General features: G+C 45.8%; 1 protein-coding gene across 5 annotated transcripts in view; it reads right to left on the reverse strand.

Moving 5' to 3' along the window:
* ERC2 (ELKS/RAB6-interacting/CAST family member 2) overlaps positions 1-23969 on the reverse strand; it is a 903595-nt gene that overhangs the window by 651879 nt on the left and 227747 nt on the right. For all 5 annotated transcript variants that reach the window (XM_075073080.1, XM_075073079.1, XM_075073078.1 and 2 more), the window contains exon 5: positions 222-377. In XM_075073080.1, the coding sequence (XP_074929181.1) occupies positions 222-377 (156 nt within the window). The remainder of the gene's footprint in view (positions 1-221; positions 378-23969) is intronic.

Here is a 23969-nt window from a genome sequence, read left to right on the forward strand (position 1 = left end):
GTGCGATGGATTAGCCTCCTCTCTACTTCTCCTGAATCAATGCTTACAAATGCCTTTTTTTTAAATCCAAAAAAGGTTCCTGCAGCAACTCCTTTCAGTACCAAGTACCGCAGAGCTACCATCAGCAAATTCACAGAGGACTGCTTAAACTGAAGAGTCCAATTAAAGCTTCTGTTCACATTATTTTAATACCATTAAACTATTTTATTAGTAGACTGTACCTTATTTTTCATGAACTTTGAGTGACTCTTGTAAACTTCTATTTGTTTGATCTCTTCTTCTCGGTCCTCTATATTCAGAGCTCCATTTGTCTTTAACATCTGTATTTCATCTTCAAGATCCCTTATACTGCATTCAAGTGAAGCTATTTTTGTGTCCTGGATTAAAAATTTAAAAAATAAAAAGAGAGAGAGAGAGAGAGAGAGAGAATCTGTAATTATATGAAACCTGGATGTTAAAAATGCAGTATTTGTACCAACGTGGTACAATAATAATACACTAGCACAAGAAACTGGAACAAATTCTGCTTTCATTTATACTAATGCAGGAGTGATGGAACAATTTGTATAGTGGGGGTGCTGAGAGCCATTCAACCAAACTGTCAACTCTGTATATAATGAAATCACTTCAAGCCAGGAGGTGTAGCAGCACCCTCAGCATCCCTAGTTCGAGCACTTACGACGTGTACTAATGTAAATCCCAGGTAATTCCACTGACACTGGCTTAAGGGAAAACAGGATTTGGACCTCTGCTCTCAAACAAAAGACAGCACGTGCTTGATTTTATTTTAGCATCAATTAAGAATGAGCATTTTGATGCTTATGCACAATCCGGGCAAAATCCTGCCTTACATCCTAGAAGTGACACAAAAGAAGGACAATAGATGGGGACAGCAGGGCCAGACATATATGGAAATAACTTATAGGCCTTGCCAACTACTTAGGGCTATCAGGAGCTGGCTGGCCTCTCAATCTAGTGGTCTCTTGAAAACAAGGTTACAATCCAGTCCTGCTGTTTTGAGAAATAAGAGGAGTCTCCTTATGGCCATTACCTCCACTGGTATACCCACATATAGCCAAGGGCAGGATATATACTTTTTGTCCTACAATCTCAAAGAGCTTTGCAAACAGTATATAACCAAGTTAATTTGCAACAGCAGAAATGCCACCTCATATACCATGGATCATATGCCACCTCATATACTGGTTATCAGCTTGTGCCAGCACAGCACTGAAAAAATCCAATGATTCAGCTCTCATTTTCATTTGTTGTCTGTAAACTAAAAAAATCTATCCACTTGGGGATGGACAGCGATCATCAGGACTTGTAGTACTTTCTCACCCAACTTTCACTTTGAAAGAATATAGCAACATGACTCTATTACATCTATTAGGGAACAAATTCTCCATGGCTCAAGCGCAGAGAAATACAAAGAAATACAAAGTCCAAGAATACAAAGGAGCCAAGACATATTATAAACTGGGATAAAATCCTTGCCCTACTGAAGTCAATGGCAGAAGGCCTATTGACTATAATGGAGTCAGGATTTTACCCCTTCTCTCCCACAAAAAATAAAAGCTCAAACAAGACAAACTAAATTTGAAATCTGTAGTAAAATAAAACTTGGTGTTTCTGTTTTCAGTTGACTGTACTGCCTGTCTTTATCCAGAAACTGAAGTTCTGAGATATTAAAAAAGATTATTCCTACACTACCTACAGATTGTCCTGAAGTAGTCAGCACCAAAACTTTTGCATGATAGTAAAGCCTATTTTCAGGATACCACCAGGCCAAATTTGCAATTTCAGAGGTTGGATAGCCTGGATACAGCTCTGATAAGCATCTGAACTTTTGACTACTAACCCAAAATGAAATTTTGAACCTTTCGAATTTCACCAACTATTGTTACATATCGAAGAGGCACCAAAGCTATGTAGGGATATGTCATAAGTAGATAGGTAAGGGTTAATTTTCTTTTACCTGTAAAGGGTGAGCAAAGGGAACCAAACACCTGACCAGAGGACCAATCAGAGAACTGGATTTTTTAAAAGTCAGGGGCGGGAATTGTGTACTCTTGGTCTTTTTTTGTTTCTCCCAGCTATGGAGCAAACAGCTTTCCTGCTAACTCCTATTTCCTTCTAAATTTTCCTACAAAGTGTGAGTACAAAGGAAACAAAGTAATTCGGCTGTGATGAGCTTTGTGTTGTATTTACAGGTGTGTTGATTTGCTGGACTGGTTTAAACGGGGCTATCTTTTAAATCAGACTGTTTATTCATATTTTCTTATAAGCAAGAGCCTGTATTGAGTTTCTTAATGCAAGATTATTGTTTTGTATTTTCTTTCTTTTTATATAAAGTTCTTTTTTAAAACCTGGCTGAGGTTTTTGGGGTTTCTCCGGTGAGGCTACAGGAAGGGGGGGTAGAAAATCTCTTTATATTAGCTTTACTAGATTTGAATGCATCGCCTCAGGGGGAGGGTGATTTCCCTCTTTGTTTTGCCTTCACGGAGTTAAGTACTGCATCGCCCAGGCTCACCCAGGGAAAAGGGGGAGGGAAGCGGGGGAGCAGATAACGAGGAGACAAGGGGGAGGAGCTTGTTTTCCCGTTGAGATAGGGAGACCCAGGGGTTCTGGGTCTTGGGGGTCCCCCAGGGAAAGGTTGGGGTGACTCGGGGTGAGCAGGGGCCCTAAAATCCTGGTTGGTGGCAGCAAGATCAGAGCCAAGCTGGGTATAAGCTTGGGGAGAGTTTTATGTAAGCACTCAGATTTTTGGACGCTAAAGTCCGGATTTGAGACAGACGTTTACTACAGGATATACATTAATTTCTTTTCTGCAAGACATTGTGTTGAGTTATACTATTGCTAACCTTTATTCCAGTAACCAATAATGATTTGCAGAACGAAGGAATTAATGGAATGCACTTATTTCCTTTATTAGTAATAAAGAATTGTGAAATGGTTGGATGGGAGAGATTCGGTCTCTAGAATAATATCTTCTTCGGCTTGCTATGTGATAATTAACCATAATTTGGCTACTTTAATTCAGAGTGTTGATAGATTGGTGGAAAAGTAGTAAGAGAATGAGAATGACAAGACTAAATTCTCTATGAGATGCCTATTTTTTCAGTCCCCACTCCCAGGCCTAATCCCTTATTACCAAGCATTTACTTCAAAATTCTGAGGTCTAGATTGTACCTAGGCCTCCATGGATGCACAAAAGAGAGGAAAACCCAAAAAGAGACACCTTGTGCTTCTACAGGAACAGATAAAACATTTGCTTTTGAGAAAAGACCAGGAGACCCTCACAGCAACAGTCAAATTAGAAACCTCAAAGGAGGTGTAGATGTGCAAGTTTAAAGTACCACCCCAAACCTATTCCCCCACTGCACCAGCCAAAGGAGTTAAGCCAGCACAGGGGAAGCACCTAACGGAACCTATTAAAAAGTATAGTAGAGACCACTGTTATATTCACTCTTTGTACTCCCATAGGCATGCATACACACACACACACACACACACAGCCTCCACTGGAAGATTTTCCTAGTACACAGAAGCCTGTTCTTACAAGTGATCTATCCCCTTTCTCCCAGCTTCTGGCAAAAAGAGGCTAGAGATACTACAGAGCATGTTTTTGCACTCCTGACCATCCTGGCTAATAGCCATTGATGGACCTATCCTCCATGAACTAATCTAGTTCTTTTTTGAACCCTGTTATAGTGTTGGCCAGGTTGACTGTGCATTGTGTGAAAAAATACTTACTTTTATTTGTTTTAAACCTGCTAATAATGTCATTTGGTGATCCCTACTTCTTGTGTTATGAGAAGGAATAAATAACAATTCCTTATTTACTTTCTCCACATTTCATAATTTATAGACCTCTATCATATCCCCCCCTTAATGGTGTCTTTCCCAAGCTGATAATTGCCAGTCTTTTTAATCTCTCATCGCGTGGAAACTATTCCATCCCCCTAATAATTTTTGTTGCACTTTGTACCCTTTCCAAGGCTAAAATTCCCTTTTTGAGATGAGGTGATCAGAGCTGCACACAGTATTCAAGGTGTGGGTGTACATAGATTTATATAGTGGCATTATGATATTTTCTGTCTTGTTGTCTATCCCTTCATGGTTCCTAATATTATGTTAGCTTTTTTTTACTGCCCTTGCACATTGAGCAGATGTTTTGAGAGAACTATCCATGTCTCCAAAATCTCTAAGTGGTAACAGCTAATTTAGATCCTATCATTTTGTATGTATAGTTGGGATTTTGTTTTCAACACTGAATTTCATCTGCCATTTTGTTGTCCAGTCACCCAGTTCAGTGAGATTCCTTTGTAACTCTTCACAATCAGCTTTGCATTTACCTATCTTGAGTAATTTTGTACCATTTGCTAACTTTGCCACCTCATGGTTAACCTGTTTTTCCAGATCATTTATGAATATGTTGAACAACTCAGGTCCCAACACAGATCCTTGGGGGACACAGCTGTTCCCCTCTCTCCATTCTGAAAACTTCCCATTTGTTCCTACTCATTCTTTCCTGTCTTTTCACCAGTTATTCCTCTTACCCCATGACTGCTTAGTTTACTTAAGAATGGACAGACACAGCAGCCTTCCTTCCCGATTTATGTGAAAACGGTCACCACCTTAGGTTTGACGCCTCAAAATGTTCAGAGTACAATGTTATTATGGAAACTTTTAAAGGGAGCTCTACATCAGACTATGGATAGCTCCCCAGCCCTTTTAACTGATGTAATAGTTATGAGGAAATTGCAGTCTATGTATAAACAAATGCAAGAACGTACAACCAAAGAGCTTAAAAGAAGGACCACGGTGTTCTCTTCGCAGTACATGTAGCTAAACAAGAGACTGCCTTGTGAAATATTACCTTTAATGGATAGACCCCAACTATCAACCATCAGCCTCCACTTCCATTTTGGGAGAGAAGACTATTTCCTCCTTGGTCACCTGCCTCATAATTCCCACAGAAACCTTTTCATTCAGGCTCTGCTGCTCTGACACGCAGTATTTTAGGAGGCTAATCTTCAAGAATAACAAGGTAACAATAAGAATATTCTCTATTTTTAATACTATGACTTTAAGATTGAACATCTGGTTCTCCCTCCCATGGAAGGAATATTTCTACATTCTACTTGTAGATTATAACAGGTTTTGCTCCCTTTGGTGATGACTCTCACACTCACAAATGGTTATGTAACAGAATTAATTATAAAAACAACTGTGCGGACGTTCCCATCTTAGTATTGAAGGTAGTGGGTGGTTTGGGTTTTCTTTGTGCCTTTTCTTCCTTCTGTTTAAAATAAGATGTTTTGTTAAAGACCAAAGTCACACAAAATGTTACATCCTGGAAAATTTGTGATTTTATCTAATTAATTCCCTTTGCCCCTGTAAGACTTCCCTTTGCCCCTGTAAGTCTTCTGTCAACCCTATTCTGTCTAAAACACAAGAACAGCAAGTCATCTACAGTGCAAAACAAAGGATTCAAGAACATGTTAATGATATAACACAAACAATTTATAAAAATTACTAACCAGAGTAACACCATGCATCGTGCTTTGTGAAATAATGTGTACATTTATTAAATAATTGTATTAAGTCACAGAATCAAAAACACAGCACACTAAACAATTAAAAGGGTCACTTTGATAGATATTTTTAAGAAATTTCAGTATACAACAAAAGAATTATTTTAAATTCAAAAGCAAAGCAGCGCTGGTTCTGCTACACAGAGAGGGCAGGCAGTTGCCTAGGGCCTCATAAAAATGTCCAGTAAATATTTGCTTGTCTTACTACAGTCTCATAGGGATGCCTATCCCAGTGGAATCCTTACACCCAACCATGCAGCAGTGAAGTGTACAATGTGGTTCAAGATCAGACAAAGGAGGCCAGGGGAAAAGAAAGGTGGCTTGTTGGTCACAGACAGATTCTCCTTGCTACTAGAACTGTAACAACAGGCACAAACAAACTACACTGGGAAAAAGTTGGGTAACTTATTTCCATGACAATGGAATAACAGATTGCAATAGCAGAGATATTTTGGGGTATAGAACTAGGCAAATATTTCCCTATGCATTATGAAGTCTTACCTAACATACTGAATTTTTAAAACATTTTTTCCACTGTATTTTTTTGCAAATATAACAACCTTTTTTAAGTGCAATGCTACAGCATGATGGGGAATATGATTCCTAGATGCATAAACCAGGAAATATTGAGTAGAAGTAGGGAGGAGATATGCTGGCAAATGAAGTTTCATGTCAATAAATTCCAAGTAATGCACTTTGGAGAGAAATTTTACACTATTCATACATCTTAAGTGATTCCATATTAACTGTAGCAATTCAGGAAAAGAATCTGTACATCACTGTAAACTGCTCAGTGTGCACCCACGATCAAAAAAGCAAACAAGATGTTAGGATGCATAAGGAATTGGACAGAGAATAATACTGAAAATATAACATTATTCCACATCTTTCTCTTATATTGCTGTTTCCAGTTTCCTGGCTCCCCATCAGTGTGCCAGGTGCATGATGCAAAAGAGCCAGGCATGCAAGCTAGTAGGAAACCAAGCAGGTTTTGAAGCCAACCTAGCAGGCGGCGTTCAAGCAGAATCCTGCCTGGTTTTCATCAGAACAGTTTGATTTTGACAAATTGACCATTTTCAATAGAAAACTATTCCATCTAAAAATTTCCAACCAGCTGCGAGGAAAAAAAATATTTTTTAAGTGCCATTTGTTTGTAACAGGATTTTCAGATTTGTATGTAATCATGTAGGTAAAATGCCGTCTAAACTACCTACTGTATAGATGGTTCATAAGCCAAATTTTTTTAGTAAAAAAGGGAAGCACCAGAGAAGGGGGCCGGCTTATGAACAGGGTATAGAGAGGGAGAGATGGGACATAGACCCTCCCCCCAACAGAGGGAGCAAGGAGAGGCAGCACAGCCAGAAGGGAAGAGGCAGGGCTAGAGTCTCTCTGCTTCAGGCCATGCTGCTCTCTCCCCAGCCTCTGAAGCAGCTGCAGCTCCGGGGCTGGCAGGCTGCAGCCATGCTGGTTGGCCCCGCCCCCCAGAGCAGGCTGTGGCAAGCCTCCAGAGAACGCTGCTGACCTGGCCCAGCCCACTGGAACATGCTGTGGCCACGCCGCCCAGTCTGACCTGCCAGAGCAGGCAGTGGCCGCGCTTCCCAGCCTGCCGGAGCAGCTCCAGCCAGGTCAGAGACATCCTCCCGTGGCCCTTCCCAGATAACGTGGGAAGGGAAGGGATGGGATGGGGAGAGTGTGGAGGTCCCGGGCTAGGGTGGGGTCATGTGGGAGGTGGTCACAGGGGTTACACTCTCCTGACTCCCAGCTTCTCCCCACTCAAAAATTTCCCCACCAATTGCTGTCCCGGCCCATCAAGATAAGCAGCTGGTGCACCGGGACACTTTGTTTACTTAGGTTTACCACCGTGCCTGAGGATGCTTGAGGTAAACAAACCATCTCGGCCCACCAGCGGCTTATCCTGATGGCCCAGAAGCCAAAGTTTGTTGACCCCTGAATTATAGGATCGGCTTATGAACAGGTTATAAAAAATTTCCATTTTTACTTATCCATCTTGGGGGCGGGGTCAGCTTATAAATGAACCGGCATATAATCAAGTATATACGGTAATTTATTAGGTGAAACTCTCTAATCTGCCATGCTTCCATGGACAGAATCATAGCTTATCACTATGGTATCTAAATCTTGACAAGGAGATGAGCATTATTCATATTCATAATGAGAAGACCTTGGAGAATTAAGATACAGAAAGAAACAAACAGAAAAATCTCTTTGCTATTACATTACCCACTCAGAGAAAACACATCTATTATTAGGCATTTATTGGGCCCTCTGAAAAAGCATTTTTCTGAAAGGTTTTTGTGATGAAGGACAGAGAAGTGTGTGTGGTGGAGTGTAAGACCAAGAAAAAAGGAGGTGCGTGTTTATAGAAATCTTGTTTTGGTGAAATCATCCAAAAAAGTGGGGAGGGGCACAAAAGAACAATAAATTATCATGGTTATGATCAGCCTTAAGAAGGGACAAGAGTGAATAAACAAACAAACAAACAAACAAACTACTGTAGTACCTATAACATAGAAAATTCCGTAAAGGACCAAACCAGCTTGCTCCAGCCAACCCCATATCCTATTTCTAGTACCTTCTCTTCCCAGTTACTCTAGAGTATGACAAAATCCAAAAAAAACCCTTTACTGTGTTTTACTAATGCTGCAATTTTATCATGAGTGGGGCAGGGGTTACATCTCCCTACTTTTACTGTAACTGATCAGTTTATGCCCTGTGGCATAAAATTTAAGTAGCTATTTATGTATCTGTTCACATAATCTCTGAGTGCTGAAATCAAACATTTCTTTTTAGTCTCTACTCGAACAGTGTGTTGTGGCTAATGTGGGAAAATTTCACATTACTGATTTTTTTCATTCAGAATCAGAACATAAACCTCAGAAATGCAAAATTTTCTGCGGAACACAAATTTTTGAAAAATTCCTTTTTGAAAGAACTGAAATGAAATTTTTCAAGAGTTTCCATTCTGGCAAGCTGGCTCACCAGCTGGGCAGCCAGGCAGCCTAAGGCTCCCATCAGGCAAGCTCTAGAGGAACAGAGCAGGCTGGGAAGCCTACTAGCCAGGTAGATGGGGAATCAGAATAGCTGGGCAGCTAGGGAATTGGGAAGACTGGCAGAAATCCGTTTGGTCAGAAAAACTTCAACAAGTGTTAGTTGTGGCTAAATTTATGGACACTTGGTCTGACAATCTAACAACCCAAAAGAAGAGCAGATGCAGCAACACTTACTTTGTGCAAGGGCTTGCCAGGGCTGAGCCCCAGCACCTCTAGGTGTGGCAGTTCATAGCCCCGGCACCTCTGGGCTTGTTGCATCAGTAATGAATGTAAAAAAAATTGCTTGAGCCCCAGCACCCCTTTCATTACAAATTAAACAATAATGCAGTATCTCCTTCAAGCCTCAAACTCTGTGGTTTATCTACACCAGCAGCATTCCAGATCTGGGATTGTTGGAATGCTGCTGGTATAGATAAGCCATAGAGCTTGGGGCTTGAATCACAAAGGCAGAAAGTTTGTTGGCTACAGTAAGATTAAGGAAGAAGTATAACATTACTAGGACTAATAACTCCTCTGAGTTCTCCAAAAATATGGCATCAGTGATTGAAGTTAGGCCCTCCAAACCCTGTTAACAGACACAGGAGTTTATAGCAGGATTTTCTGTACTGGATCAGACTATTAATCGGAATTAGTATACTACTTCCAACAGTTGCCAATACCTAATGCTTCAGAGGAAGGGGCATCTCTCCTCCCCTATTAATGACCCTACCTAACAGTACAATCCTATATTTGGCCTGGGAGAAGAATTGGATTCCTTCTTTACTGATCCCAGCAGTGTTAAGTTTTTGCCTTGAAGTATAAATTAAGAGCATTAATTAATACAGGATTGTCATGATTGTGCGGAGGAAAGTTGATGTAAGAAGCTGACTCTGCAGATTAGTTTCCAGTGATAATGACTCATATATCCCAGAACATTACGACAAAACTGCTGGTAGCATATTGCCTGACACACATACACTGTAATATATAGAGCTGGACAACTAATCTGCAAGAAATAATTTATTCAAGGCATTTTGCCTCTTTCTGTTCATGAAATGTCATCAAGCAAATCACTATTTCCAAATGTATTTGTTACTTAAAAGTATTCATCAAATTATTTCCGTGAATAACTCTGTAAAGTCTTCACAAGAAGCTCAATGTCAGTATTCGATATTTGAAATTTCAAATTCAATCTGTCTTGATCAGTTTTAATTGAACACATACATCACATAGTATGTTACTATTCCCTCAACTGAGAAATAGAGCCTTTAGTTTCATGGGTTTTTTATGTCAATACTTGAGAATTTGATCATTGCTTTTTTTCTGAAAAGATTTATTTTCTAAGGCGATACTGTCACCTTAAGGTTAGGCCCAAAATATAAGTTCTATAAAAGAAGGATATTACCAAACCTATAGTGTATAGACATGGTTTCATCATTAATTTCACAGAGAAGAGGTTTTGGGGATAAACATTCACTGATTATAAGCCCAGCATAACAACTATTGCAAGAGATCCAAAAAGAAAAAATCCTTAGGAAAAAAGTGAAATACAAATAACGATAATTAAATAGACAGTGTCTGTATAGATATTAAATGTAGAGTGTAGAAAATATCCAGGTTCACTTTTAAAACAAGAGAAAGGGAAGACTCGTGCAATTGGAACAAGAAGAGTACTTAGCACTACACACACAAGCAGTTTTCTAGTAACATACCTGAAATATCAAAGCTGGATCAATATATAAAGATGGCTGTTTCTGCAAGTAAGGTAAAATCACAAATTTTCATTCACTTAAGAACTTGCCATTTTAAATACTTTTTGCTCTTGTCTCTGTGCTATTCAGACTTCAGCATGTTTATCACTAGTTTACAATGAAGATGAGCGTTATGCCAAATCGGTAGGCAGATTCTGCCTAATTTACTCACACAGGTAGTCTCGCTAGTTTAAGTGGGACTTTGCATGAACAAGATTTGGCCCTGGTGTTGCTAAGTACACAGTATTAGTTCTTAATACAAACAAAGAATGCAATCATGCCAAATATATTCAACCTCCTTTTTGCTTTTAATGTTTTAGGTTATTTTCACCAATAGTAACCAATCTTACATGCTTATATGCCAAAGAGCATATAAAATGATTACAACACATATTCCAAACTCAGAGTGTAAGTGGGTGCAATTCCACTGGAGACAATGGATTTCAATATACCTAGTATCAGAGGGGTAGCCGTGTTAGTCTGGATCTGTAAAAGCAGCAGAGAATTCTGTGGCACCTTATAGACTAACAGACGTTTTGGAGCATGAGCTTTCATGGGTGAATACCCACTTTGTCAGACACAGGTAGTGGAAATTTCCAGGGGCAGGTATATATATGCTAGCAAGCAAGCTAGAGGAAGACGAGGTCTATGCTTTCACATCTAGGAGATGAAGCCCTGTTAGTAGCAGTTTGAGGTTGAAAACCAAGGGAGGAGAAACTGGTTGTAAATTGGCCACAGCCCTATTCACACAGTCTTTGGTTTATCCCCAAGCTGATGGGTCAAATTTGCACGATGAATCTGAAGCTCTAGCGTATTCCTTTGAAGTCTGGTCTGCAAGTGTTTTTGCTGTAGGAATTGGCCACCTTGACGGCTGCTGATAGTGTGGCCAGGGAGGGTTGATAAGTGCTCTTCACAGTTTTTGTATATTGCCATTCCTGGATATCGGATTGTGTCATTTATCCCTTTCCGTAGTGACTTGCCCAGTTTGGCCGTGTACACAGCAGAGCGGCATTGCTGGAGAATAGTGGCGTGTCATTACATTGTGGACCGGTGCAGTGTAAGACCAGTGATGGTAGTTGAATCGGTTTAGGTTCCTGTGATGGGTCGCTGTGGTATAAGCCTAGGGCAGAGTTGGCATTGAGGTTTTGTTGCATGGGGAAAAAACTGGTTCCTGGAGACTAGAGTATCTGATGCTAGCGTGCCAGTGCTGGTGAGAATACGCTTTCAGGTTGGCAGTGGTCTGTGGCAAGGATTGGCCTGCTCACCTCACCAGAACCGTGTGATAGTGCTGGGATCTGTGTGGCCACGATGGGTTGTAAGATTCTCACTGATGATGGGCGGTTTGGAAGGGGTTTTGAGCCGGGGGGGCTATGGTGGATGCTGCAGGTGGGCGTCCTGTTGGTGTTCGTGGGTTTGTCTTGCAGTAGGATGCTGCGGGTAGAGGCGTGTGGCCTGTTTGAGGCCGTTTCCTTTTCCTCGTGCGGGTATTGTATTTTGAAAGCTTGGTGGATGAATTTGTAGTGTGTCTCTCGTCTGAGGGGTAGACGAGAATGCGGCTTGTATCCTACAGTGCTGTGGCTGTAGACAATGGATTCGTGTTGATGTGCGCTGCGGATGGACAGCTGGAGCATTGAAGGTAGGCATAGTGGTCGTGTAGGTTTTCGATATAGGGTGGTGTTTATGTGACCCATACACTTTTCGCACCTGGGTGTCTGAGAAAAGTGGACCGTCCGACGTAGATTTGGCCCAGGCTGCGGTTGATTGTGGGCGTTGAAGTTGTTGAAATCATGGTGGGAATTTTTCTAGAGTCGTCCTTGCCCATGGGTCCAGATGATTGAATGTGTCATCAATGTAGCAAAGGCTAGAGGGGCATGAGTGGACGCATAGGCTGAGGAAGCGTTGCTTCAGGTCACCATAACGATATTGGCATATTGTGGGGCCATGCCGGGTGCCCATACATGGAGCTTTCGGGCTGGTGGAGGAGCATGCCAGTGTCTTGGAGGTATATATTTGTCATCAAACTTGAAAATAGTTAAGTGGGTGTGACAGTATAGGAAGGCACAGGCTCAGCAGCCAGTTGTGCTGTGGCATCAATCGAGGGAACTGTCTGACAGCTTGTATTCAGCTGTGGTGTGGGATGGTTTTTGTGTAGAGAGCTCTACACTCAGGTGGCTAGTGGATGATTTTCTGGGAGGTGACCATGCATTGTAGTTTTCCCAGGAACTCAGATGGTGTCACAGAAGATGCTGGGAGTGCATGTGGCATAGGGTCTGAGTAGAGAGATCAATATCCAGACATGCCTCAGTGAGAGTGCAATGCCGAGATGATGGGCGCGTGCAGACGATTTTCCGGGTTTTGGATCTTGGGCAGTAGACAGAATAATACCCTGGTCGGGGCTCTAATGGGTATGGTCATTTGTTCCGGTGTTTAGTAGGAGTGTCCTGAGTAAGATCGTTTGCAGTTTTCTCGACGAGGATAGACCGGTGGGTGCTTGCCACTCCTTTAGGTGTCGTGTGCACCCTGTGCCACTTGTTGATCGTGGAGATTTTTTCGCAGTATCCTTTACGGCAACGCAATGCTTAGAACATGCCACTCACATTTACGGAGTGTGGTTACTAAGAGAGCAATGTGCGGCCAGTACCTCAGTTCCTTCTTCTACCGCCCCAGATGCGCAGCACCGCAGCTTGAGACAGCCATATTCCTCAATCACTCAGCGGCGGGGAGCGGACGAATGGTAAGGAAACTGACACTGACGGGAGAAAGGTTACCCGCGAGCTTCTCTGTTTGCTTGAAGCTCTCTTTTGCTCATTTCTTTAGTTTTTTTTTTTTTTGTTGAAGGCTTAGAGCTGGGTCTGAGCCAGAGTCCGAGCCAGGGTCTGAAGTAGATAGCAGGACTCTGAAGTAAACGAATTTAAATCTCCCTGCCGCCTAAGCTCAGAGCTTACTTGGTCAGTGAGGATTTTAAGGAATATGGTCTCCCCCACAGCATTAACACTTGGAGGTGCCATCGAAAGACGGGATATGCTCCTTGACAAGAAGAGCAATCGCGTCAAGCCTGTGGACCAGGATATTAGAGCGCTAACAGAACGAGAGAAAATGTTTTTTTTTTACGCTAGTAGGTTAAATGGTAGCTAAGCACTAACTAATGGAGTAAGTAACAGAGGAAAAGACCTAGCTAACAACATGAATTTTAAGATAAGAAAAGAAAATATCAGGAGGAGTCTGCTAGAGCTCCGTCTCAAAGCTGGGGGCGCTAGAGACAGGAAGGCTGAGGGTTACTGGCCGCGATTCCGCTCTCTAGTAATACACTCAGATCAAGATGACAGAGGATGCTACAGGCCCATGCGTGGCCGGTAGAGTACTGCTTACAATCAGAAAAATGTGCCACCATGATTCAACAACTTCCACCCCACCATAACCTCAGCCTGTGACCAACTCTACACGGAGAGGTCCACTTTCTAGCCACCCACGCGTGCAAAATAAGTGATGTCCCGATTAACACCACCCTACTACTCGAAAAACCTACCGACAGCTAAGCCCCTACCTTCAGGCCTCCCAGCCCTGCACCCGGTCACATCACATTTCTATCCATACGAATCACTTATCTACAGCCAAGGCACTGGAGGGAACATACGAATCTGCTCTAACCCCTCAGAACAGAGACCAACACCAATACAAAATCTCCACCAAAGCACAATTCTAAAAACTCAACTACCACGCACGAGAAATTAGGAACAGATCAACAGAGCCAGACGTGTTACCCAGAAGCCTCCTACTCCCGCAAGAACAAACCAAGAAGAAACCAACAGGACTCACCTGGCCATCAATAAACACCCCAGCTAAACCCTCAACTGCTCAAATACAAAGGCGATCTAAGACAACCACCCTGAACAATCTCCCCCACCACTGTTCACCAGTCTTGGTGGCAGGCCAATCCCTTGCCCACAGGACAACCTGCCAACCTGAAACGTATCTACCAGCAACTGCACACCGTACATAGTAACTCTAGCTCAGGAACAATCCATGCACACACCTCAATGCCAACGCTGCCCACATATAACTACACCAGCGACACCATCACAGCAGACCTAACCAGATCAGACATACCAATCTGTTTCATTCACGCTCACGTCCACCAATGTAATACACGCCATCATATCCTCCAGCACATGCCCTCTCTGCTAGGACATTGGCCAAACTGGACAGTCACTACGGAAAAGGATAAATGGACACAAATCAGATATCAGGAATGGCAATATACAAAAACCTAGTAGAGCACTTCAACTGTCCCTGGCCACCAACTATAGCAGATCTAAGGTGGCCATCCTACAGCAAAAATTCAGGACCAGACTTCAAGAGAAACTTGCTGAGCTTCAGTTCATCTGCAAATTTGGACACCATCAAGCTCTGACTAAACAAAGACGGTGAATGGCTTGCCAATTACAGACACCGTTCTGTTCCTGCTCCTTGTTTTCACAGGCTCAATCTGCTACAGACAGGCGGCTCTCATCGTCCTGATTTGAACTCAACCTCGTTATCTCTAGCTTGCTTGCTAGCATATATATACCTGCCCCTGGAAATTTCCACTACCTGCGTCTGACAAAGTGGGTATTCACCCACGAAAGCTCACGCTCCAAAACGTCTGTTAGTCTATAAGGTGCCACAGGATTCTCTGCTGCTTCAATATACCTGCCTCACTCACTATGTGTCCCTGCCTCATTTATGTACATCATTCAACTGGTACATTGAATGAGGTAGGGAAAATAATAGTATAATCATGTAATGAAAGTCTATCATAATGCATATGCACATAGAGACAGAGTTAAGGCTGCATTACACATTTCTGGACTTTTTAGTTTTTAGTGTGGTACTATTACATATTCTCAATTTAGGTTTTTAGTATGGAAAATATATGATATAACAAAGTATACTGCAGTAAATAACGTAGCATTAACATATCTTCTAACATTTAGAAAAACAAAAATATACTACTACTCCTCATGGCTTTGTCAATCAAATAAAACTCATTTCTGGTTTGCATACATAATTGTTGGTAAGACTTCACAGTAAAACAGTTTTCATGTCATGTCTTTCTGCAAAAATAGAAGATTTGAGATGGGTGATAGCTAGAGAAACTGTGCACACCAAAACATGGTTTCTTAAGCAAGAGTATAACAACTGCTTCTTTAAGAGAAACTGACACCTTGCCCTTGTAAAACAAGGCACTGACATTCCATTCCAACTAGGTCCTCAACACCTCATTGCTGCTTTTCACAAGAAAGAGGAAACATGGATCTAACATACCAGTTTTGTCCTGTACATCCTCAGTTACTCCCACATGCACTACATAATAAAAGGCAAACATAGAAGATGCTGGATTTGTTCCCCAAAAACAGATTTAGCCACTATGGATAGAGAGAACTCTGTCCAAATATGAGTAATTGTATATTACAAGTAATCTGACAACTCCTTGCAGAAAGGAACACATGTCATCAGATGCAAAATGATCCAGTTTAACTAGATTAACCACCAGGAATAGTCCACTGATTGGATCTTTGCAGAAAGCTACAAAGGAAGTGAAGAATATTTTCTTCAACTCCTGCACAGCCACAACACAAGATCCCAGAAACACTATGTCACCAGCACTCTAGCTTTCTTCCCTTCCACTTCATTACTCATGTACCATCTACATTAGCAGCGCAAGGACAAAGCTGAGGAAGAGGATATGACGGATCATGTCTATCACTGGTTATGGAAACAGATCATTGTAATATCTTAAACAATCAATAAAGTCATTTATTGTCAAATCCAATCTGCATTTAATGCAGGATATACACAAAACAACTATGCCACTTCTTCAACTCTCTCAAATCATGCTGAACTACATAGCTAGCTGGACGATCTGGACTAATAACAGGCCTGTGGTATCATCCAATAACTGATGCCTATTATATTATTAACCAATGACCTTTCATTCAACAGAATTATCAGAGTAGGTTTACCATCCACTCACATCACAGACTCCTGTGAACATGCCCTTAGCAAGGCAGGTGACACCAATATTACATGTTTTTGGCTTACATCTCATTCAGATAAACTATAACCTGTATTAATTCAGTTATTCACTTAACATTTTGCTAGCATTTCAAAATATCTCAGGTTTTCAGACTACTTTTCAATGACCTTCCTCCTAAAACAAGTCTTTTATGCCTGGGCATTATTTTAAGGAGGGAGAAGAAAAAGGCAGACTGTCCCCCTGCAAATTTCAGCCTGAAAAAACTAACCAAAAAACCCTAACACCATTTGTCTCCACCAACTTTCAGCCAGCTATTGCAGAGTGAGGGGAAACAGCTAAGGGGAGTCTGAAGCTGCTGCTTTAGGTACCAATGCTCAGGAAATCTGCCCTGCTTTCCATTTCTGGGTGAGGATCAGCTAGCTGTTTATTTAATTTGCTCAGCTAACAGGAGGCAGCTGCAGATACTGCAGTGAAGTCTCCTACCAATAGCTGTTGCTGCGCTCCTTGTTGAGCAGGCAGGAGGCTACAGTCAGGATTCCTGTTAAGAGGTGAACTTTCTCCTAGCCGTCCAGCTTCCAGCTTGGAGTGGCTGAGGTCAGCAGAATGAGAAGGCTGTTAGCCTGCTGAAGAGGAGTTAAGCTACTGGCTCTCTGCCTGCCCAACAGCTTCTGCTTTTCCTCCTCTGTGCCTGAGGGGACAGATAAGGGGATGGAAGAACAAAGGTGGAGAAAGGACAGAGGAACCTTGAGGAAAAGGGGGGCTGAGATATAACAGGACAGATGGGAACCCCAACCAGCACTGCCAACTCTCTGAATTGCAGTATTTGTTTTCCTTACTGAACCAACTGATGGAATCAGGAGACCACATGAGGATCTCAGCATCCACTAAAAAAAATTACATTCTTGTCTTCCTGGTTGCAAATTACAGCTTGAAAATGTGAAGCGAAGCAAAGCACACTAAGGCTCAACAACCAGAAGGCAATAAAAATAACTCAAAATGTGTTACTTAATAAACCTCTTGATTTGAACCCTGACTCATGATCTTTGAACATTTTGGGTTGTCAGTACTAGAACCCTGGAAACAATAGCCTATGGAGTCAGGGAATACTGATCTCTATCATATGACAGGAACATCTTGTACTCTGTCCCATGTAGTGTGATTGATGCCAGGAAATAAAGAGCGTGTCTATGTGCCACCCTTATTACAGACAGGAAACTTGGGGAGAAGAGACTCTTTAACACCAAGGAGTAAATCTGGATAAAGAATTTGGGAGAACAATAAAATCTTGAAGGAATGAGGGATAGGGTGGGACAGAGAGCTGCAGTTTCCTGGCTCTAGGCGATCACTCTATTCTCTTACCCATCTCGGCAGAACTTGAGCTTTTGTGGAGAGGAAGGGGCAAGGGAGGTGATAGGTACAGAGGAAACTGAGGAGGAGCTAGGCACTTTGGAGAAGAAGGAAGAGAGTAGAAATTAGGAGGTGGGGGCTGTGTTTGAGGAAGCAGGTAGGGAAAATTAGGAGTCTGAAGAAGTCTGGAAATTTGGAAGGAAAAGTGAGTAAGAAATTTTGAGTCAGGGGGGTCGGTATCTGGAAAGACAGGGCTAGGAAAAGAGAAAAGACGGTTACTCACCTTTGTAACTGTTGTTCTTCGAGATGTGTTGCTCATATTCATTCCAAGTAGGTGTGCGCGCGCCGCGTGGACGTTCGTCGGAAGAATTTTCCCCTAGCAACACCCGGCGGGTCAGCAGGCACCCCCTGGCGTGGCGCCTTTGCGGCACCGTATATATGCCCCTGCCGACCCGGCCGCTCCTCAGTTCCTTCTTGCCGAACTGAGGCAGCTGTCCCAGACCCTGGTGCTCTCTGGGTTCCACATCCCGTAGAGAGCGCTGTCCGGGCGAGAGGAACCCGAGGGGTGCCGTGACGGCCAGGTGGAGCAGATCGTCCATGGACTGGTACCCGACCTCGCGTTGTATTGGCGAATGGTGCCGGGAGTCGTACCGGTGCCCGAAACGGGAGCGGGACCTGCGACCAGCACGGTGCCGAAGGTCGACCGGGAGCGGGACCTGCGACCAAGTCCTGGTGCCAGGAGGTAGATCGCAAGCAACAACGGTGAGATTGGGCCTCCGTCGGATTGGTACGCAGGGAGGTAGACCGTCAAGACGAGTACCGGTCCGGTGACCTGGACCGGTGCTGCGAGTACGACCCGGTGCCGAGAGAGAGACCGGTGCCGGGACTTGCGAGCGGCGGTGTGACAGAGATCGGTGGCGGAACGGTGCCGTGATCTCGATCTCGACCGGTGCCTGTCCACTTCTCCAAGGGACATCGGTCCGAAACATAGCCGGCTTCCCATAGACGAGATTACCGCACGGCGGTGCCGGGGTTTGAGGCGGGGGAGGTTCAGTCAGCGCTATCAATTCCCTCGCCGTCGCAAAGGTTTCCGGCGTAGTGGGAACAGCCAGCTCGACCAGGGCATCCGCCGGGGAGCTGTCTGGCACCAGACTCAACGGCTCTTGCCTGGCCGGAGTCGACGGTGCTGGGAGAACCAGTGCGCGGCAGATGGCGGTGCCGGACGGCACGGTTCCCATGCTCAGACTGCGGTGTTGTAGCTGCAGCCGCAGGAGCTTGACTTCTTCCACCTTCGGCAAGAGGGAGCGGTGCGGGCTGACTTCTGCGCCGGACACTGTTGTGCCGCGGTGTTTTGGCGTGCAGTCGTCTCCGGTGCCGAGCGGAACTTCTGCCCGGTACGGACTTCGGTGCGGTTGGTGCCGGAGCTGCTGGGGTCAAGGCGGCCTCCATAAGGAGCTGCTTTAGACGCGATTCCGCTCCTTTTTGTCCTGTTCGAAGGACTTACAGATTTTGCACTTGTCGTCAGGTGGACTCCCCAGGCACTTCAGGCAACGATCGTGGGGGTCTACCATTGGCATCGGCCGGCGGCAGGCCGAGCACTGTTTGAAGCCGGGAGAGCCAGGCATGAGCCCGGGTCCCGGGAGGGTTGAGGAGTGAAACCTCAGCCCTCTAACTATATACAAAATTACACTAACTACTACTATTAAAGACTAAGAATTAACACTACTAACTACAACTATAAGTATAAACTAGAGAAAAAAACAGGTTGAAAGCTAGGGAAGTGGAGGTCAGCAAGCCGCACTCCACTGTTCCAACGACCGACACGGCGTAAGAAGGAACTGAGGAGCGGCCGGGTCGGCAGGGGCATATATACGTGCCGCAAAGGCGCCACGCCAGGGGGCGCCTGCCGACCCGCCGGGTGTTGCTAGGGGAAAATTCTTCCGACGAACGTGCACGCAGCGCGCGCACACCTACTTGGAATGAATATGAGCAAGCACTCGAAGAAGAACCTCGGACATTTCCTGTTCTCACGGTAAGCGAACAGGTCCATATGTGGGGGTTGAAATCCCCACTTCTGGCAACAGAATGCATCACATCAGGCAGGGCGACCACCCATGAGACAGGAAATACCTGCTGAGTTGAAGCACCAAGGAGAAAGGATGCTACTAGATTTATCGAGCGGGCTATGCAAAAGTCCCAGAAATGGATGGCCTCCTGACAAAAGGAGGAGACCATGTCCCTCCCAGGTTGTTTATGTAGTACATGGCCGTTGTGCTGGCTGTAAACACTGAAACGCCACGGCCTCGCAGCTGCTGCTGGAACTCCTGGCACGCCAGGCGGACTGGTCTCATTTTTGGACATTGATGTGGACCGCCAGCTCCTGAGAAGACCAAAGGCCTTAAGCTCGAAGGTTACTGAGGTGAGCACCTGAACCGAGAGATGACGTATCCGTCGCCAGGGACAGTGAGGCTGGCGTGGATAGAGCGGCATCCCTGCCCACACCAGGGAGGGAGTTAGCCACATTCTAGGGAACCTAGGGTTCTCAGGAATGGTGACTATTGTGACATTGGGCCCCTGTCCAGGCGGTACGCCGATTTGAGCCAAACTTGGAGATGACAGAGGCAGAGCTTAGCGTGTTTGGTTACAAACTAGCAGGCAGCCATGGGACCCAGGAGACCGAGACAAGAGCGAGCCGAGGTCGTTGGAAAGTTTGCAGACCTCGGATGATCGGTGCCATTGCCTGAAACCGTGGCTGTGGTAAGCAGGATCCGGCTAGCTCGGGGAGTCCAGGATAGCCCCTCGGAAGTCTAACCTCTGCGTGGGAACCAGAGTGGATGTTTCCATAGTGATCATCAACCTAGACATGTAAATAGGTCCTTGACGATGCCCACACGCTGAGTTACTTGTGTCTTGGAGTCTCCTCAGATAAGCCAATCGTCCAGATACGGAAAACGCATATCCAACGTTGGCAGAGGTGGGTGGCGACTACGGGCCATACACTTGGTTAATGCCTGTGGGGCTGCAGAAAGGCCAAACAGCAGGACCGTAAACTGGAAGTACCGACGGTTGGCTAGAAAGCGGAGTATCTCCTGTGTGGAGGGAAGATGGCAACGTGAAAGTACGCGTCCTTCATATCGACGTGGCATACCAATCTCCAGGATCTAAGGACAGGAAATGGTTCCCAGGGATACCATGCAGAACTTCAACCTTATCATAAACTGGTTGAGTCCTCGTAGGTCTAGGATAGGTCTGAGACCTCCGTACGAGTTGGGATTAGGGAATAAGGGAAGTAATTGCTCCCTTCGTCCATCGGCGTCTGCACCTCTTGTAAAAGGAATTGGCCCCGAGAGGAGTCCCTGAAGAGGGACAGGGTGGAACAAATTGGAGTGGTACCCATACTCCACCATGTGTAGGGGACAGCGAACTCAAGTTAACTGGGACCATGCCAAGAGGAAGTAGGAGTGGGATCCTGCATGTAACCGGTACGCCGCCCCTCGGGCGCACCTTCGAAAGTTCGTCTTTGGTCCCCGGTTGTGATTGCAAGGGGCCTCGATCTTGGCCCTCTAGGGGTCCGACAGTCGTCTGCGACCATCTCAGCCGCGCCGTCTGCCAAAGTCCTATCTGTGGCTAGGCACAGAGTGTGGCGGTGTGGCTGGGGATGGAAAGGTCTGCAGTAGGTCGTCGGCGTATGCACGCCGAGAAGAGTGCATTAGGACCCTGTTGTTCAGCTGGCCCTTCAGGCTCTGCAGCCTGGGGTGATTTCACCGCAAAGAGGCCTTTAACCCAACAAATGGTAAGTCGTGAAAGGCCGGAGTTTGAAGCCTGAAGCCATGAGATGTTCCTCATGGTAACGAGGCCTGGAGAGAAGCTCTGGCCATCTTTTCCCCTTCCTCCAAGAGGGCAGTGAACTCTTGGCGGGAGAGTCTTGATGGAGAAGCTCCATAAATTTATTTCACCGTTATCCAGGTGTTATGATTATAGGGGCCACGCAGGGCTATAAGGCCCTGCAGAATACACCTTGTGACTGAGTAGGGTCATTCGCCTAGCCCCTTTCGATTTCGGGGCTGGCGCCTTGTTGGCCATGCCGTTCCCTTTTTCTTAACCAACTGAATGAACTAGTGAGCAGGGAGAAGGATGGACAGACAAGTCGTCGTACCCTCCACAGAGTATCGCATTCGCCTGGATGGTCCGACTAAACGGGTAGGGCCCCTCTCTAGTGGGGCAACCGCCGATAGAATGTCCACTACCGGGTCCCCTACCTCTGGGCCCTCCTGCACCTGGAGGTCCGCACTGAGTGCTACCCTCCATAGAGGACCTGATGGGCTCTCAGGGTGTTGGTGGAAACACCAGAATCGCGGTCCTGAGCATAAGAGCTGTCCGCATGGGAAGACACTGATGCGTGTCCGGATGGCCATGGAAGTGCTGAAAATCATGGGCAGAGTCTCTGACTCTACCAGACCTTGCCCAACTAGGCACCTGGGGCCGGTACCGGAAGGCGCACTGGTACCTGGAAACGTGATCTGGACCTGCGACCAGAGCGGTGCCGGAGGTCGACTGAGATCTCGAGGTTGGGAGTGGCTACGGGAGTCACAGTGCCTGTAGCAGTGCTGGGAGCCGGAACGGTGCCGAGATTATCGGGTCGGTGAACTGGGACACCGATCTGTGCGGCGAGTGCGACCGGTGCCAAGGAGAACAGCATCGGGACTGCAAGTGGCGTTGGGAGTGGGAGCACCGAAGGGACTTGGAGTTTCTGCGGGACCGTGATCATGAACGGTGCCGCTCTGCTGCGCCGACAGAGGGATGGTCGTATCAAGGAGGCTTGCCAAGAGACTGTATTACGTGCACTGGCGGTGCCGGGGGCTCAGGCAGCATCTACTCTGTCATGGCAATGAGATCCCTCGCCGTTGGAAATGTCTCCGGTGTGGAGGAACAGTAAGCTCAACCACAGTGCGTACCGGGGAGCTGTCAGGCACCGGATTCGACGGCCTTGTGGACCAGGATTGACGGTGCTGACGTCGCCAGTGCCTCAGCAGTGATGGTGCTGGGCGATCCGGCTTAGACAGGCTCTCTGTTGCGGTGCCGTTTGCACAGGAGCAGTAGGAGGAGGAGCTCGACCACGGTGTGCGCCGGGGAGCAGTCAGGCACTGGATTCGACGGCCCTTGTGGGACCGAGATCGACGGTGCCAATCGTCGTTGGTGCCGCTGCTTGGCAAGTGTCGGTGCCGAGCGCGATCCGACTTAGACGAGCTCTCTGGCTGCAGTGCAGTTGGCACAGAAGCAGCGGGAGCAGGAAGCTCAACCACAGCGTATGCCGGTGAGCAGGCAGGCGCTGGATTCGACGGCCCACGGGACCGGAATCAACAGTGCCGGCATCCTCAGTGCCTCTGCAGGTGTTGGTGCCGAGCGATCCGACTTAAACAAGCTCTCTGGCTGCGGTGCAGTTGGCACAGAAGCAGCAGGAGCAGGGAGCTCAACCACGCGCACGCCGGGGAGCTGTCGGGCACTGGCAGGAGGAGTCGTGGGCTTCCTCAACCTCAGAGAGAGGGAGCGGTGCCGAGTCGACTTCGGTGCCAGCAATGGCTGGTGCCGGGCGGGTCCGGTGCCGAGGAGCGCTTCTGTCCGCCGAGCATCCAGCGCTTGTGCAGAAGGTAGAGGGGAAATGAAAGTACTGCTCCATTTTGTTCTCGGCTTAAACGCCTGCAAAAGGGGCACTTAGCTGTGAAATGCGATCCCCCAAGGCACCCATAAACAGGAGTCGTGTGGATCTGCTATCAGCAATGGCCTGAGGCCGGCCAAGCATGGTCTAAGAACCGGTGAGCCGGGCATGGGCTCCGGCATCAGTTGCGGGGAAGGGGCTACTCCCCGAACCCCGCTAGCTATTATTAAACTAACTATGCTAGTAAAGAAAAAACACGTATAAGTAGTTATAAATATATATAAAAGGATTAAACTATATACACAAGAACTACGAGTAGCTAGGGAAGCGGAGGTCAGCTAAGCTGCGCTCCACTGTTCCAACGACCAACACGGGCGGTAAGAAGGAACTGAAGGGTGCTGGGTCAGCAGGGTATATTCTGGTGCCATAGCGGTGCCACTCCAGGGGGCGCCCTGCGACCCACCGAGTGTTGCTAGGGTAAAAATCTTCCGACGAACGTGCACGATGTTGGTTGATTCGGCGCGCACACACTCAACTGGAATGGATATA

This window comes from Chelonoidis abingdonii, chromosome 17, assembly GCF_003597395.2.
Source record: "Chelonoidis abingdonii isolate Lonesome George chromosome 17, CheloAbing_2.0, whole genome shotgun sequence".
NCBI lineage: Eukaryota > Metazoa > Chordata > Testudines > Testudinidae > Chelonoidis > Chelonoidis abingdonii.